At 36.7% G+C, this 18243-nt stretch overlaps 1 protein-coding gene across 1 annotated transcript in view; it reads left to right on the top strand.

Moving 5' to 3' along the window:
• Positions 1-2277: 2277 nt before the first annotated feature.
• The window catches only part of LOC132548673 (uncharacterized), a 151154-nt gene continuing 135188 nt past the window's right edge, over positions 2278-18243 (top strand). Inside the window, exon 1 of the mRNA XM_060212553.1 lies at positions 2278-2786. Within this exon, the coding sequence (XP_060068536.1) occupies positions 2754-2786 (33 nt within the window). The 5' untranslated portion in view covers positions 2278-2753. The remainder of the gene's footprint in view (positions 2787-18243) is intronic.

The raw sequence follows: 18243 nt of genomic DNA, 5'->3' as shown, positions 1-18243 counted from the left end.
ACGTTCGGATTGATGGACTGTCAGTTTTATCGACCGTAGAATACAGACATAATTCAATTTAAATAGAGTTCTGAGCGGTCTTAGCATATTTATTTTCAAGTTTATGATTCGATGTTTATTGACATCAGTTCGGAAGGAATATTGATAATAAAATTTTGGCATCTCAAGTGTGTCTTAGGGTGCAGTAGGACTTGTTAAGGAAAGGTTTCATTGGAGAAATCAACATTTTGGATGTTGAAAAATGACGACGTTATTTTAGATATTTTGGAACAAACACATCGAATAAAGCTGTTAGGTGGATTAATATCACTTCTAAATAGTGTATTGAATACGTTGTATTACAGATAAGGTAGAACGTGGGGCATTATCAGTCATCTAGTAAACGGTAAATCACATTGTTAACACTACAACATTAACCTTAAAAAACTGTACACGGCTTATCATTAGGGGATGTAACTTTAATTCGCGGAAGACAAATCAATGTTTGTTTCTACGGTGTGTGACCAACCTCATTATTTATTTGTTATTTACCGTGGTAGTATATTGTAGTAGAACTTCTCCCTAGATACAATCAAAGTCATACATTAAACTTCCGAACTGAATTGTTCAGTATTCAAATACGTAACGAGTCTAGAGGGAAATTACACCAGAATTAACTCGTGTTTCCAACAACGTAACGGATGAAGAAACAGGCGATGAAATCAAACTGAAGACATTGGGTACAACGACACGTAGACGGTGCTTTAGAAATAATCCAGCTCGTGAGGACAAAGGGTAAATCTGTCACTGAAAAGTAAAAGTATGTTACAGAAGTGTTAGTGTTCGTAACGTCACATGCTTCATTAAGTCCTCATAACTCCCTATTAGCAGGCAATATATTGTCAGGCAGTGAATACATATATGTACGAAACCAATTAGCACCACATGCTACAGGGATGGCGACATATTTGTAGATTCCGCTAGTTCCGAGCCATTCGTTCGTGGAATGGAAATTATTTTTACACACATTGGAAAAAGCTGTTTATGCTTCAGTGAATTCCAGTCGTGATAGACAGCAGAAAATTTACTGTAACGTCTAAGCTATTTGAGAATAGATTTCACGCCTCCGTGAAACTTGTAACTCGCATGTAACAGACGGAGTGAGACATCGATAGAACATCACAGGAGACGATTTCTCGTCCACACGATCAACCGGCCGTCAGGAATACATCAACAATATACTTTGTTGACAAAAAGTTCATTGTGTTAACACGTGTTGCTTTACCTGAATAACTAATCTTGTCTTCACGCTCAAATTTTATCAACAAGTGATCGCACCTTGGACATATGTTTGAAATGCGTTCTATGTGAATAACTGTGATGTAGACTTGTTTTTAACACGATGTCTTTTACGGAACTATAATTGCCAGTTTTATCGAACAATGTTTAATAAAAGCGATTAATAAGTCTGTACCTCATCGAGACCTTCTACAAGAAACAAAGCTCTGTCGCCTTTAATTTGATACATCTGGGATGTTAGTGAATGAAACCTTTATCACTACTGTGTCTGGTGTCTCCGCACGCTCCAACAAAACGTTCAGTGATTTCTACCGATCGCTTGAAATGTGGAGACCGAGATAAGAGTTTTTCGGCCATCAGCGGGAAACTTGTAAAAGGGTCGCCCCTATACGGGCGACTGTCTCACATTATATTTGTGAGAAAAAGGGTAGATAAAGACCGACATTGCGTCAAGCAGTAATTCACATACATGTATGTATCTAGACATCGCTACTGTCCCTACAACATACAGTCTCCCTAACGCTTGTTCGATATTGCTACAGTTGAAGGTGATAAGAGTTTTCACATGGACGTGTTATCGTTAAAATTACATAAAGTGGAAAGTGTACCCAATATACAAATAGTAACTGGGTGTGTGATAGCGTCGATATCTGCTATCACTACAATGTCCTATCAATGATAACACTGTCTGAGGGGTGGGAATTGTTTACAGTTTCCTTCGCCAGCAGAGGAGAGATTCTCCTCTAGCCCCAAGGCTTGCGATTTAATGGTGGCGGTTTTCAAGACACAGCGGTATACCAAAATTTAGGTACTTACTGGTACGAACACTCGCGCCATGTTAATCTTACTAGTTTGGAAGCTATTACCTCATGTGTTTCAGAATTAACCTAACATCTGATAGACTTAATGATCTGCCATTGGTATAGGCGTGTACACATTGCTTCAGTACTGTCAGCCTACCTCATGGACCATTGATCGTCATTCTTTGTCGTGTTAATTGTCTGTATATAATATGTATCTATATTGAAAGAAGAAGATGAAGACTTGAATCTCTACAAGACAACGTCTACACATTCATGAACGCCAATCTACCACTCTCTTGTTTATTAGATTACCTACATCCAATATGTACCACTGTGATTACACCGCCAGTAACACACAGTGCTGAACTGTCATCAAAGGGAAAGTAGGCAAGCGATTTGTGGGACGGAAGCGGAACTGTTTTCTCGTGCTCTTTTTCTATATGTCTGTGATTTGTTTGACTCGAACGCCAGGAATAACTTCATCACGGAACAAACGTCAGAACGGATTTGTCCACGGCTCATTCTGGGTCTGAAGAGCTCTTAGAGTGAATACGTTGTTCGCGTCCGATTGAGGATTAATAGCAAAGTAATAACCAAGTGTCCGCTGGCCCATCAATTAGGGCGGTGGATGGAAATCGATCCTAAACACGGGAATTGACAAATTACGCGGATATGGCTGCAACGTTCCTCAAACTTCTCGCTAAGGTAAATATGTCTTGTGTTCTGTCCAAATGTTTGCTCATGTAATCCTAATATTTTTAGTCTGTAAATAAGAAACGCACACACGTGCACATGTCTCTTTTTGTCAAAGCAGAGACTGGAATGCAGGTGAATCTGTCAATTCAGTATCAGAATGGAGATTCAGACATACGGATTTACGTTATTTAAATGAATTTGGGGATGGATCAATTTTGAAAGAAAAGAAAACTAGAGGTCTATATTTTCCGGTCAGTTATTGGCGATATTGCTGTGTAATGTAAAATTAAAAGTTGACAGACCCAATTGACATCAACATGATATATATAATGTAGATTTAAACCTTCATTGATCTTGGTGATCGATAATATTAATTCCTAATCAAGTTGATTGATTTTACTGGGATACTCAGAGGTATAGTTTTGCTTTGATGTCACTCAATTGTAAAACTTTGCCGATTGTAATTCTAAGCTAAACATATCGTTTGTATTGTAAATATTATCGTTTTCATGAAAGGCTTACTTTTCTGTCGAATCGATAGTATTGCGGATATTTTACGAACTTCTAGATGTAAATATGATCTGACTGTTAACCAAATATTATCTTTTACTAACACCTATAGATTTCCATTTATGTCGATATCTGTAAAATGTACCCTATCATTTTAGAGGTTTAATTACTGTCTCCTTGAGTTAATATGGAGGTCATATTTCTCCTTTATCGATAGAGATTTCCCGTGACTTCAAGATATCGGCTGCAGTCTAAAAGTCATAATTTATATAATGATCCCCAATATTTATGGATATTTGCTTTGACCATAGTTTAATAGTACTGACGTAAAGGGAACACTGTTTTCTATTTCCCTATTTGGATAACACAAATTCCTATACACCTTTCCGGATTTCACTCTTTTCTATAAACCTATCCGGATTTCACTCTTTTCTATAAACCTATCCGGATTTCACTCTTCCCTATATACCTCTCCGGATTTCACTCTTTCCTATATATCTATCCGGATTACACTGTTTCCTATATACCTTTCCGGGTTTCACTCTTCCCTATATACCTTTCCGGATTTCACTCTTCCCTATATACCGATCCGGATTTCACTCTTTCCTATATATCTATCCGGATTTCACTCTTCCCTATATATCTATCCGGATTTCACTCTTCCCTATACACCTATCCAGATTTCACTTTTTCCTATATACCTTTCCGGATTTCACTCTTCCCTATACACCTTTCCGGATTTCACTCTTTTCTATAAACCTATCCGGATTTCACTCTTTCCCTATATACCTATCCGGATTTCACTTTTTCCTATATACCTATCCGGATTATACTGTTTGCTATATATCTATCCGGATTTCACTCTTTCCTATATATATATATCCGGATTTCACTCTTCCCTATATACCTCTCCGGATTTCACTTTTTCCTATATACCTATCCGGATTTCACTCTTTCCCTATATACCTCTCCGGATTTCACTCTTTCCCTATATACCTATCCGGATTTCACTCTTTCCTATATATCTATCCGGATTTCACTCTTCCCTATATACCTCTCCGGATTTCACTCTTTCCTATATACCTCAATACCCGGATGTGCCTTTTCCGTTCCCATCATTTATGAAATATCGGGTCTCCGCAAGATTGTAGACATAGATAATATGAATATAATATTTGCCCTAACATCTTTAATGATTTGAGGTTTAAGTTGACCTTGCCTTGAAGTACAACCGATAACAAACTGATCACTTCCCTGCTAAAAGTACTGCTGCACCTGTTTTGTACTGTTCATGTCAAACAAGTCCCAAGGGAAAATCGGAAGCACTAACTTGGTTATTTTCTAGCCTTTGTTCTGGCTAACACTTCAGTCCCCACAGGAATTACTCCAGTCCAGAAATGACCCGAGTCCCGCCTCAGTCGTCACAGTATTGTTACAGTGGCTGGTATGAGATCACGATTGAATTACATATGGGAAGACATATTTCTTTAAATTTCTAAGTATAAATTATCAAATGTATCACCTTTTTGTCTGCTATGTTTTTCTGAATAATGATCATTACAAAAGTTTAATATTGACGGCCGGTGTGAGTGATGCCTATTCTGTAACTCTATGTAGTGACCCCGAAAGCTTGAATAATATATTTCCATTTGAATATTGGGTTTTTAAAATGGTTAGGAAAAACACAAAGTTATGTTATGATATATTGATCTGTCACAGGAGTGAACAGTTTAAATTATTTAGTGGATCTGATGCAATGTTATACATGAGTATCACTGCCTATCAGAATAGGGATCTAACCATTCCATGCCAACAGCTATAATCAACATATCGCCGTATTCGGTATGATTCAATTTCCGAGTTCGTTAAATTGTAGTTTCTCTGGACAGATGAGCTTGTGCGATAAAAATTAAGCAGAAATCGTAGTTATGTTTGGCTACTTAGCAAACCCTACCATTATCTATAAGTGACCCTCCAATGTCTGCTCATTAGGTCATTAAGTACCCATTGTACGGCATAAACAATGGCTTTTAGCATGTTGCTATGACGTCATAATGTGACGTATTGATTTGACGATTTCGTCTATAAAGAATGACTGGGCCATTTTTTGTAATTATTGTGTATATTCATTAGGTGATGGAAGTTGGATCTGGTCTACGGATTAAGTAATTACATTCCTTATAATTGTACTTTACTGTATGGCATCAAGTGTAGACTGATAACATTCCAAAATCGATATCTGAATAAACGTAAGCTATGATACATTATAGTACAGTATCAACAGGATATCATGAAAATTTTCTCATTTACGCTTGTCCGATCTGATTTTTGTCAAAAATGTGGTGTTAGGTATTTTTTATGTGCATCCTGCATGTTTCGATATGACGGTTGGGACTGTGAAGGTTTCGTCACACACTGTATCACTGTTTACCTGGATTTCAATCGAGTACCTAGGTTTAAATAATTTCGATTGGTAATCTGTTCACTTTAAACGCTGTAGCCATAAAACATGAAACATTCCGTTAACTATCAAAACTCATCCGTATCATTCATGTTCTATTGTAACACCTAAATAAATGGCACTTCTCAGTACAAATTTTAGATTAAGACATACTAGAGCCCGGCAAGGAATTAAAGCTGTTTCGTCCTTCTAGGACTCGTCAGTGATGCTATATCATACAGCTGTTTCGTCCTTCTAGGACTCGTCAGTAATGCTACATCATACAGCTGTTTCGTCCTTCTAGGACTCGTCATTAATGCTACATCATACAGCTGTTTCGTCCTTCTAGGACTCGTCATTAATGCTACATCATACAGCTGTTTCGTCCTTCTAGGACTCGTCAGTGATGCTATATCATACAGCTGTTTCGTCCTTTTAGGGCTCGTCAGTAATGCTACATCATACAGCTGTTTCGTCCTTCTAGGACTCGTCATTAATGCTACATCATACAGCTGTTTCGTCCTTCTAGAACTCGTCATTAATGCTACATCATACAGCTGTTTCGTCCTTTTAGGACTCGTCATTAATGCTACATCATACAGCTGTTTCGTCCTTCTAGGACTCGTCATTAATGCTACATCATACAGCTGTTTCGTCCTTCTAGGACTCGTCATTAATGCTACATCATACAGCTGTTTCGTCCTTCTAGGACTCGTCAGTGATGCTATATCATACAGCTGTTTCGTCCTTCTAGGACTCGTCATTAATGCTACATCATACAGCTGTTTCGTCCTTCTAGGACTCGTCAGTGATGTTACATCATACAGCTGTTTCGTCCTTCTAGGACTCGTCAGTGATGTTACATCATACAGCTGTTTCGTCCTTTTAGGACTCGTCAGTGATGCTATATCATACAGCTGTTTCGTCCTTCTAGGACTCGTCAGTGATGTTACATCATACAGCTGTTTCATCCCTCTAGGACTAGTCTGTGATGCTACATCATACAGCTGTTTCGGCCATCTAGGACTCGTCAGTGATGCTACATCATACAGCTGTTTTGTCCTTCTAGGACTAGTCTGTGATGCTATATCATACAGCTGTTTCGTCCTTCTAGGACTAGTCTGTGATGCTACATCATACAGCTGTTTCGTCCTTCTAGTTTTCGTCGTTTAGACTTCATAGAAGACTAAACACGAAAATACAAAGAAATAAATACGACTTAAGATTAAATAATTATGTATAGTAGTTGTGTTGTATAAACGAATTGTGTTATCTTTGGAATGGTGTCTTTGATTTTAAGAATTAAGAAACTACCCTCAAACACTTTTCATATTGTACTGTATGTGGAGTGACTATACGTGTAAACTTTCTCTGTATTTCAGGATTCAATTTACAGCAGGTCGGTCTGTTTATAAGCGATTTTTACATTTACCAAACTGTAACCTGTGTGTGTGTTTCAAACAAATGAAATAGATAAGGAAAATTAGAAATATTGATTTTCAACACCGATAAGAACATTCAGTCTATATTGATCGTGAATAGCATAGGTCTACATCTTAGATTTTATGACCATGTGCCAGAAATTTCATTAAAGTGAAATGTTCAATTATCAATTGTACTTAGAGAGAAGTTCATTTCAGGAGACATAATAATTACAATGATTTAAAAATACCAAAAACAAGTAGATTTCGTTATATCAGTGTAAAGAATTACCGATGTATCGGTACCCACCAGAATACAAAAAAGGGAAATCAAATTTTTCCTTCATTTCAAGTGTGTCTGAATTGCCAGGGCGGATCGAAATGAAGCCCAAGATCTATGTTAGTAATGTGTTTGAGTTTGATTCATCTACCAATTTATAACATATAGATAAAGCCGTTTCACCAATGTACAGGAATCGATTCCATGAATCTAATAAACGTTTATTCAGATTTCTGTACTGGAAGAATTTGACATGAATGTTATGTAACTGAGAACTTTATTGTATATCAGTTAACAATAGGAAAATATCAAACAAATAATAAACAAATAGAAAAATAGGCAAGAATCACATGTTGTTGTTTCCATTTTTTGCTCAGACCAAGAATTTTCCTGTACAAATGAAGAAATAATTGAATTTCGAAGCCATTATTGCGGTTAATCACACAGTATATTTGAGATGTGGACCATTGTGATGGAGAAGACCGACGTATGTCTACAATAGACAGAACACGTTTGAGGCGACTCGTGAATCAACGCAGACAAGAGAAATTGCGATATGATCAGAGCATGCAAGCAATTGCATTTGTAACGATCCGGATCTGTGTAGTCCGGTCATGATTTATTGTTTATATGTGATTTGTCGGTTCCTGGCCTATGGTAGGTCGTGTTGTAGTTTTATCAAACATTTTAGTTGTTTGAATTCAGGAAAACAGAACCAGCGGGACCATTGATTAATGGTATAAAATTGCAGATGAACCAGATCAGCTGTGTCCATGTACATTTGAAGTCCTGTTGCTGGCTGGTGTTGTTTAAGTACAAGTCAGTTTAGATTCATATAGCATGTGATTTGAAATAGTTTATTGTAAATAACCATTGGTCATGAACCCTGGAGATTTTCAGTATCTCCACTCGCAGACATGTATGCACATGCTACGTTCGATTAGCCTGTAAGTTCGGTGTTATTTATAAATATCTCAGTATGGCGTACATGATAAAAATCCACACTGAATTCCTTGACTTGAAGCAAACAATGTAAAAAATATCACGAGGTTTACGATTCTCTTAACGAAATTAATTTCCAAAGTACATGTAGTATATCCGTGAAGTACAATTAAGGGAATGTGGATGTAAAGAGCTCGAAAGACGTGCGGTCAAGACTCCTTATATGTTAATTAAGACCAATCGGTACCTTGTCATCCTCGTCCAAAACACATTTCAATCCTTCGTTTTTTAATTATGTAACCTACTCTTTTAACGAAGCGAATGACAACTAAAGCAAACAAGCGTAAATGACCCAAGAAGCATACATTAAACAAACTGTAACTGTACTAACTTAGGGTAGTCGTGTAGCGTAGTGTTAACGCATTTTACTTAGTGACGTGGAAAGGTCCGAAGTCACCTGCAGGCCATGTGGGTTTCCTCGGGAACTCTGGTTTCTCAGCCACAGAAAGACCCCTCGCGCGCTTCCATCCAGGGCATGAATAATAATTAGTGTAAGATGGGGAAACTTGTTTCACAATTGTTGTTAATTAAATGAAGTTTACTTTTTTTATAATTTAACACGACAATGCACACAACATAATGAATTAAATGTTGAGATCGATAGAATTCTGACTGATAATAACTTCTGTAAATAAACTTTTCAGTACTACAGTTTTAATTGCCATTGTGAACTGAACGTTTTTTGTTGTTGTTTTGTAATTGAAAAAGTGTAAAGTTCTTGTCTTTTCTTTCTTACTTTGAGTACGTGACATTAATCGTTCGGGATTTAATGGCGGATGTCGTTGATGAAGCAGAAGACGATTTCCCTTCCACAACAACTGTTTGTAAATCTTTCTGTGTTCTTATTTGCATTCGTTTTTTTTTTTAATTTTAGGTTAGAGTTATAACAAATTCTGTTGACATTTTCTTGGAGTTTTCTCAGTGATGCCTATACGGAACAATGTACAATTTCTACTCGTAACAATCCCCTTGCCTTTATCTCAGGTAGAGATAAATGTGGGAAGAGTGAAGTTGTGAAATGATTACCAATCGGGATTTTTTCTATTGACTCTATGAGTTTCGTTGATGACATTTTGTTGACTTTTTCTCTGATAATCTATTTAATACTTGACAACTTTCTGAATCATAAAGTGAGATTTCCAAGTAAACTATTGACAAGTAAAGTATAGATGTAATATGTTCCAGTCCTCGTCTACATCTTTCTCTTTCCATGTAGGTCGTCTGGAGTCATCTTAGTTTTACTAAGGTATTGTTAGGAGTAAGACTTATTTCCACTCCTATTAATACCATCCCCAGTGTGTCTCTTGTTCAATCCTGAACATAAAATCAAGGAAACGACACATCAGTTTACATAGGGATCTTAACCTGATATCGTGGAATCAGTCACAGCTGCATCCTACTAAATTGTAATGTTAAAGGACGAAGAATTGGATATATTGAACTTTCCATTTCTCAATAGAGGTATTCCAAATATTCTCCTTGGCTGTGTCCTTATAGATATGCCCTTTTCCAGTACTTCAACTGAAAAAAAAACTTACAGCCTTTGGTGCTTAATGGAGTTTTATTGTCGCCATTTCTTAGTTATCGCTTCCTACTGTATAATTGTCAGTGTGCCCCGTGGTGTCACTTCTCACGTCGCTATAATTTACCTAGCAGGTGTCCTTAAGTCGTCGGCACTTTTTGTCTTGTTGTCGTGATTTTATCAATGATGTCTATATTATTGCCTCTCTTGGTGGTTAGGTCTGGATTTGATGTACATAGGTGTCATCGCTTTAATCTACTTACATTTTATCAGATAACTGGAAAAATGTGAAAATACTTTGATGTGAGTCGGTACTAAATGACACATCCACTTAGATGATGCTACAAAAATGGAACTAGGTTTGGCTTAATCTCCGAAAACTCTGACAGAAACGATGATACTACAATTTTTATCTAAACTTGTTATATTTTTTAAGCAAAAAACAAAAAAAAAAAACATATTTGTATCACTTGTTACATTAAGAAAATGCAATGAATGCCTATTAAGTAAACAACAATGAGGATTGTAGCGGTGTTGTAATGGAAATTACTTCCGTAAGTAGAACAGAAAATATCTTGTACTTTTAAATAACTCTTCAACAAAACAACACCTCCAGCAAACATGGATTGAAAAGAAAATAAATTGAGTCTTTTGAGATGTAATTCGGAATCATTAATAATTCATGGGTTTGTGTATGAAATCGATCCCCTGGTTGTTTCGCCAGCTGAGTTTTTAAGTCTGAGGATGAGGCGGACACCGGCTGCCTTACAACACTATAATTACCTTGGGCGACGACAATCGATGCTAATTATTGTGGTAGGTTTCAAAGACATTGCACAAGTCGTCGATACCAGTGCTTTGGAGCACGAGAACGCCTACTGGCTATAACGCGTCCAAGTAATGGGTGCTATTGTTTCTTCAGATTCTTCCACCCGTAGGAAAAAAGTTGATAGGTAATTTTTGCTTTGAATTCGTTGGAGTTTATGTGGTGTTAATTTAGCTATTCACGAAACACTCTCGTGATTCCCTTGATACGTTGGATATTAAAAATTGTGTTTGATCCTTTCATTTCAAATTTTGTGTCAAATTACAGTATTAATGAAAAATCAAGTTTGTACGTAACATCGACAATGAATAGAGCTCAACTTGTACAGTTTATCACAGCGGAGACGAGAACTTTACGTAACTCAATAATATATCTTGTACTGATCAACCAGTTGGGGTACTCGACATACATTTTACATTACATCTACCGGTGTACAACAAGAAATGTTGGTACTCCTACACCAATATCATTTATCTACCTGTATACCACAGGAAATGTTGGTACTCCTACACCAATATCATTTATCTACCTGTGTACCACAGGAAATCTGGGTTCTTGTACACCAATATCATTTATCTACCTGTGTACCACAGGAAACCTGGGTACTTGTACACCAATATCATTTATCTACCTGTGTACCACAGGAAATCTGGGTACTTGTACACCAATATCATTAATCTACCTGTGTACCACAGGAAATCTGGGTACTTGTACACCAATATCATTTATCTACCTGTATACCACAGGAAATCTGGGTACTTGTACACCAATATCATTTATCTACCTGTGTACCACAGGAAATCTGGGTACTTGTACACCAATATCATTTATCTACCTGTATACCACAGGAAATCTTGGTACTCCTACACCAATATCATTTATCTACCTGTATACCACAGGAAATCTGGGTACTTGTACACCAATATCATTTATCTACCTGTGTACCACAGGAAATCTGGGTACTTGTACACCAATATCATTTATCTACCTGTGTACCACAGGAAATCTGGGTACTTGTACACCAATATCATTTATCTACCTGTGTACCACAGGAAATCTGGGTACTTGTACACCAATATCATTAATCTACCTGTGTACCACAGGAAATCTGGGTACTTGTACACCAATATCATTTATCTACCTGTATACCACAGGAAATCTGGGTACTTGTACACCAATATCATTTATCTACCTGTGTACCACAGGAAATCTGGGTACTTGTACACCAATATCATTTATCTACCTGTATACGACAGGAAATCTTAGGACTTGTACACCAATATCATTTATCTACCTGTATACCACAGGAAATCTGGGTACTTGTACACCAATATCATTTATCTACCTGTGTACCACAGGAAATCTGGGTACTTGTACACCAATATCATTTATCTACCTGTATACCACAGGAAATCTGGGTACTTGTACACCAATATCATTTATCTACCTGTATACCACAGGAAATCTGGGTACTCAGAAAGTCGTAGTTATATTTGGCTGAAAGATTCCTTTGATGAAGCCCAACAAAGTTTGTAAAAAGAAATGACCTTGACCCATATTCAAGGTCACAGAGGTTAAATGTGTTAAAACCTTTAAACGACTTCTCCCCAAATACCGGAAGGCTTAGAATCATTCTATTATGCTACTATGTTCCTCTTATGGTGTCCTACACTGTTTGCTAAAAGAAATGACCCATATTCAAGTTCACAGGTGTCAAATGTGTTAAAACCTTTAAACGACTTTTTCTGACTAACCCAATATCTAGGATAGTGATATTATGCCAATTTAGGTTCTCAATGATGCCCGGTAATATTTGAGAAAAGAAATGACCTTGACCCATATTCAAGGTCACAATGGTCTAATGCATTAAACCTTTGAACAACTTCTGCTTAATCAAAAGGCCTAAAATCTTAATATTTGGCCAAAATGTTCCCTTTATAGTGCCCACATAGTGTGAAAAAAATAGCTTGACCCTTTAGAATATTTAAGGTCACTGGGGTTAAATTTGGTAAAATCATTAACAACTTCTAATTGACCAAAGGCTATCATATTTTGCCAGTAAAAGTTTCACAAAGGCTTCTATACAAATATGTAGAACGTTCCAATGACTTATTAAAGGAATATATTTGGCTGGGAATTTGCTTGGCATAATTGGAATAAATTATAAGGACCTTTCACAGTGATGTCATATTGTTCCAAAAAATAGATTTGGCCAAGTCCCCTGGAGGTATGAGAGGCTTGAGCTAAGTAATGTGAAAAACTACATGTTAGCCAATTAGTTATGTTCTATTCACAGCATTAAAATACAGAAAACATAATCGGAAAGAGAATTGCAAGGGCTTCATTTTGATTTAAGATTCTTCATAATTATAGCATAAATGAATAAGAAATTTCAAGTTGATCCCATTTGCTATGCAGTGTTTATAGGCCTACAGTTAACTGTTATCAGTACTTCTCCAGTAACCGGGGCTTCACTGACCATGGTGACATCATTAATGATATGCATGAAACGTTTTATTATTGGTTTTGAGTTAGGATTATGGTTTATAATTACATGTACCTTATTTGTGCAAGTCTCAGATATGGTGTATCTGTGTTTGTGAACAATGATCTAAAGGGCAAGTAAGCTTCTGTTGTCCTGGGTCATCCGTCCAGCTATAACTAAGAGTTTTTCTGCTATATTGTTTGACCATCTTCTTTCCTTGATTTTGATTTAAAAGATATCTATCAATAATATTTAACTGGAAACATCACGAGAAAGTCTCAATTCAACATTGTGCAGATGAGGGGACTGACTACTAAGGGACAGAACCTATATGGAGTAATTTGTCATATTGCTTTAAGCATCTACTGTGGAACATATGCATAGATATAGTGCTGTTGGTCATAAAGATCCAGGTCCTCTGGGCCTTTTGTTTCTGTTTCTGATTCTGGTTTAAAAAATGTCGTTAGCCCTGTTGTTGGGGATGGCTACAAATTATCATTGCGATATGTTTGTAAAATGTATGGTTCATACATTAAGTTTATATTTGGTAACTAAAGAAAACATCTAACCACACATTATCAGAAATAGATGGATAATTATAAACCTCTCGCCCATTTGCTGCTCGCTGGAAGTTCGCTAATGATGATAAAATGTTTTAGAGAGAAAAATCAATAGGATGGGTTTTTTTATTGAAACTTATATAGATATCTCGGACGAGACAAAACATCTATCAGCTTTACAAATCGGTACAATTTTAACTCGAATTAATATTCGTTAGTTTTCATTCCCTATCTAGCCAAAATCGATTGCTTCTCGATTGTTTTCTTCCTGTGATTTACATAAGTCGACAGCACGTGCTTAGTATAGATCCAGAACGCCATCAATATTGTGACCTCCCCTGTAGGTAAGCAATTTAACATTTAATGTCCCCCGTAGAACTGTGTTGGTGCTGAGGACGGGGAAGCATGCCGGGCACGTCGCTTCTGATGGTGGTTTCGTGTGAATTATAAACACATTCCTACTGAATCAATAATCCTGGTGACAATAGTTGACTTTTTATATTGTTAAAATTGTCAATATTTCTATGTTTGTATCTAAAAGGAAACAGTTTTAGTAAATATGTGTATGTATTATTGTCGGGAGTTGGGTTATAACAGAATGGCTGATTTTTTCAGTAGCTTCCCGCTTTCACATTTGTCCGTTTTATAAGGTTTTGCCATGTAACATGTTAGGAAACCTTCGGTACACATATGGATGGAGCTGCAATTACAAACTGGCAAAATGAGCAAACGTTTTGTCTCAAGGTTATCGATGATTACGGAACTAGTTACCTCACTTACATAAGAAGTGCACTGTACCAAGCACATCTCCGTGTTACTGTCGTAGTTCAGCGAGTATTTGATTTCGCGAAAGATAAATGACAGTCTCATTCGCGAATACATGATTTTGTGGGTACCGAACTACAAAAGTTATTTATTTATAAACAATATCAGCAAAAGTATATTCGAGAGCGACTGGAATTCGCGAGGGGTGCTGTTCGCGAATAAACATGAAATATAATCCCTCGCGAAAAATAAATGATTTACACATCTGTTAGACCTTGAAGGCAACTTAATACTGCGATCTAACTCGTAAGAACAAGGAAAATTAAAATGGCCAAGAGCAATATTCCAAAATATAGCCGGGGAGATGCATTGGTCATATGCTTATGTTAATTTCATAATCTTCAAATATCTGATGATTTCAAAATAATGAAAGGTACATTTGTATCATCTGAACAGAATCATTAAAATATGATCTAAATTAAAAATTATAATGCAAGTGATTAATGCCACGTTCCAAATGAGAACAATGTATACAACAACGGAATCAACAGGCAAACTGACGAACATAAAACGCTTCCGGGTTCATATCACACAAAAAAACAACATGAAAATACTAACATATGAAAGAGAAAGAAGATATCTGAATGAGATCCTTCTGATAACCGTCATTCTGATGACAATGCTGAAATTTGGCCGATATGTCACTGCCATGACAGGAAAAACGGACGATATGTATAAAGATGCCTGATCAGCTATATGATGCTGTATAGTGAATATAAAATAATGTTTTGTTCTATTCAAGGTAAGATTTCAGAACACAATAATATTCTTTGCATCTATACCGTATTTGGAATACAAGACACAAAGAAAGTTATAAAAGAAATAATTCAAATACGATACGAGCAAAGTCTGGCAACATTTCAGAAAACATATCTTAGCAAGACATCATCAACATAAAACTTTATTAGAGTTGTTTGCTTTATTACTTTAACAGTTCTAAAAGAAGCCGACAGAATGAGATATTTAATTAAGTTACAACATAAGGGATTGGCTGTGCAGTTTTATGCTTTACACTTAACGTTTTAAAAGACCATGACAAAACCCCGTCCTCTCTTACTGTCTCTGTTTTACTGTTGACGTGTTAAGACCATGACAAAACCCCGTCCTCTCTTACTGTCTCTGTTTTATTGTTGACGTGTTAAGACCATGACACTTTCTCTCTTACTGTCTCTGTTTTACTGTTGACGTGTTAAGACCATGACACTTTCTCTCTTACTGCCTCTGTTTTACTGTTGACGTGTTAAGACCATGACAAAACCCTTCCTCTCTTACTGTCTCTGTTTTACTGTTGACGTGTTAAGACCATGACAAAACACCAACATTTCTCATTTTAGAATTCGTACAAAAGCCTCATTTTCTCAATCAAAAACTCGCACAAAAGGTCTCATTCTCAAATAGATCTACGCAAACGTCCCTTTCTTAATTTACAACTCGCACAAAAAATCTTTTCTTCAGCTTGAATTCGTGCAAAAGCATGTTTTAATAATCTACAACTCATGAAAATTACCTAATCATTCTATTACCTGGAAATTAGCAATGTCATTAAAAGATGTAAATTATTTACCGAAAAGTTTCTAGCGAATGCATTATTAGACTGATATTCAGGGCACCTCCAGAAATGTTAAAAGATTGTGCGACATGTCAGTAGAATATTGATCCAAACACAAAATATTAACAAATGGTAGAATTCTTCCTAAGGAAACCCTTTGGAACGAACAAGGAAAATAAAGCCAGATGTTCCTGAAAAGTAAGCGTCTTCTGCTTCAACGACGACACACGCTATTTAAATTTTGGATGCAAAGTATGGTTTCAATTAGAGGTTTTAATCAAGTTAATATTTAATACTTTGATAAATTCGGAACGAAAAGGCTTTCTGGAGTTCTGTAATTTGGTTAAGATGTGCTAAATATGCTTACATTGCAAAAAAAAAAAAAAAAAAAAACAGTATGTATTCAGATTATGGTAATTGGTGGCGAAATTTATGATTTTGTTTTTCAATTTTGAGGAAAGAATTGTATATTTTTTTGTGTTGTATGTAGTTATACCAGCAGTTAGAAACGATCGGAGTATACTCCTAGGGGTTGTCAACAAACGGTAAGGGGTATACCTACATCAGATTATGATAAAACGCGAGCATCTGTCACGAACAGCCACAGTAAGGGTACTCTGAGGTGTGATACTGCCGTTGTTTATGTACTTTTCAACCTGAAGTGAAATGCTTACACGTTTAAATGCCACGAGGTTAAAGTTTTACCGACAGAGTATGTTATGTAACGTCTTTCTATCTGACCAAGGTCAGAAGTAGAACGACTAGGTACTGTAGTTAAGAATAGTATATGACCTTTACAGACCTCGGCAGGGCTAATAGGATAAGTGGAGAAAACGACGCAATCCATTGGTCTCTCAACAAGACAGTAGCGGGTTTATCGTCCTTTTGTTCTTGGCATTATTACATTAGTGAACATATCGTAACGGCGTTAGTGGCACCGGCTATACAGGCACGAGTCTTCGTGATCGTATAAACCAGCAAGCACGTCTCGTTTCATTGTCTCGTTCTAAAGTGTCGTCCCCAAGTCTCGTCCCTAACTCTGGTCGTGATTTTTTACCCACTGTTTTGGTCGTGATTTCTTATCCTCTGTTTTGTCAGTCATGACTTTTTTTTCCTCACACAGTGGTTGATGGTTGACTAACTCTGATTGGCTCCATATACATCGTGACGACTGCCGCATGTGGCACCGGATATGCTTACTTTTCCGGAACATGACGATTCCTATCTATCATTACTCCTTACAATTTCTATAATTTGTGTCTTCCTTTTGTCTTTTTCATCAGTTGTCCTTGAAAGTTGACACCATGGAGATATCTGGAGTAATCTTAACACATGATGGACTTCTATTGATATAAACTAAAGCTGTGGCCGATGTACACCTAAATAATGTCTTATAAAGTTGTCTGGATATAGGGAATTGTTTAAGCTTCAGTCGAGGTGGACGGATATAAAGAATGTGAACCAATAGACATGTGTCCTTTTTACAATGTGTAATAGCGTTGACTCTATATGATTTGTAAGAATATTCCAGTTTCAAGGATGTTCCATCGAGGCGGCAGATGTTGGAAACTTTGTAACTGTAAATTGGGTTCTCTGTGGCATTAGTCATTCAGCTGATATCCTGATTCTTTATACAGGTATTGTTCATAACATTACAACAAACACAAACGATGTCTTGCTCGGTATATACACATCTGTATTATGGCTTTATAATAGCGACAGTTTACGAAGTTGTTAAAATTGCTCAAACAGTTGGCTTATGGTTATTGGACAACGGTGTCTTTTTTTCCATTATCTATGGTGTAGAGGTCAAATGGTTCGCCAAAAATCTCTAAAATGTTCACTCATTATTGGATCGATGCAAACATCCAGTTGGCCCAGACGCCACCGTACATGTTATGTAAACGTTTGTCGAGCTCCAGATCGATGATTTAAGTATAGTTGACCCCCCCCCCCCCCCTTCTTCTCTCCCCAATGACATGGTATCCAAGACATTTTGTACAAACTGGTGTGGGACAAAACCCTCATCACATAAATGGTTACATT

This window comes from Ylistrum balloti, unplaced genomic scaffold, assembly GCF_031769215.1.
Source record: "Ylistrum balloti isolate Yb309-2 unplaced genomic scaffold, AGI_CSIRO_Ybal_v1 Utg370024, whole genome shotgun sequence".
NCBI classification, from domain to species: Eukaryota; Metazoa; Mollusca; class Bivalvia; order Pectinida; family Pectinidae; genus Ylistrum; species Ylistrum balloti.
This window is presented reverse-complemented; position numbering and strand designations above follow the sequence as displayed.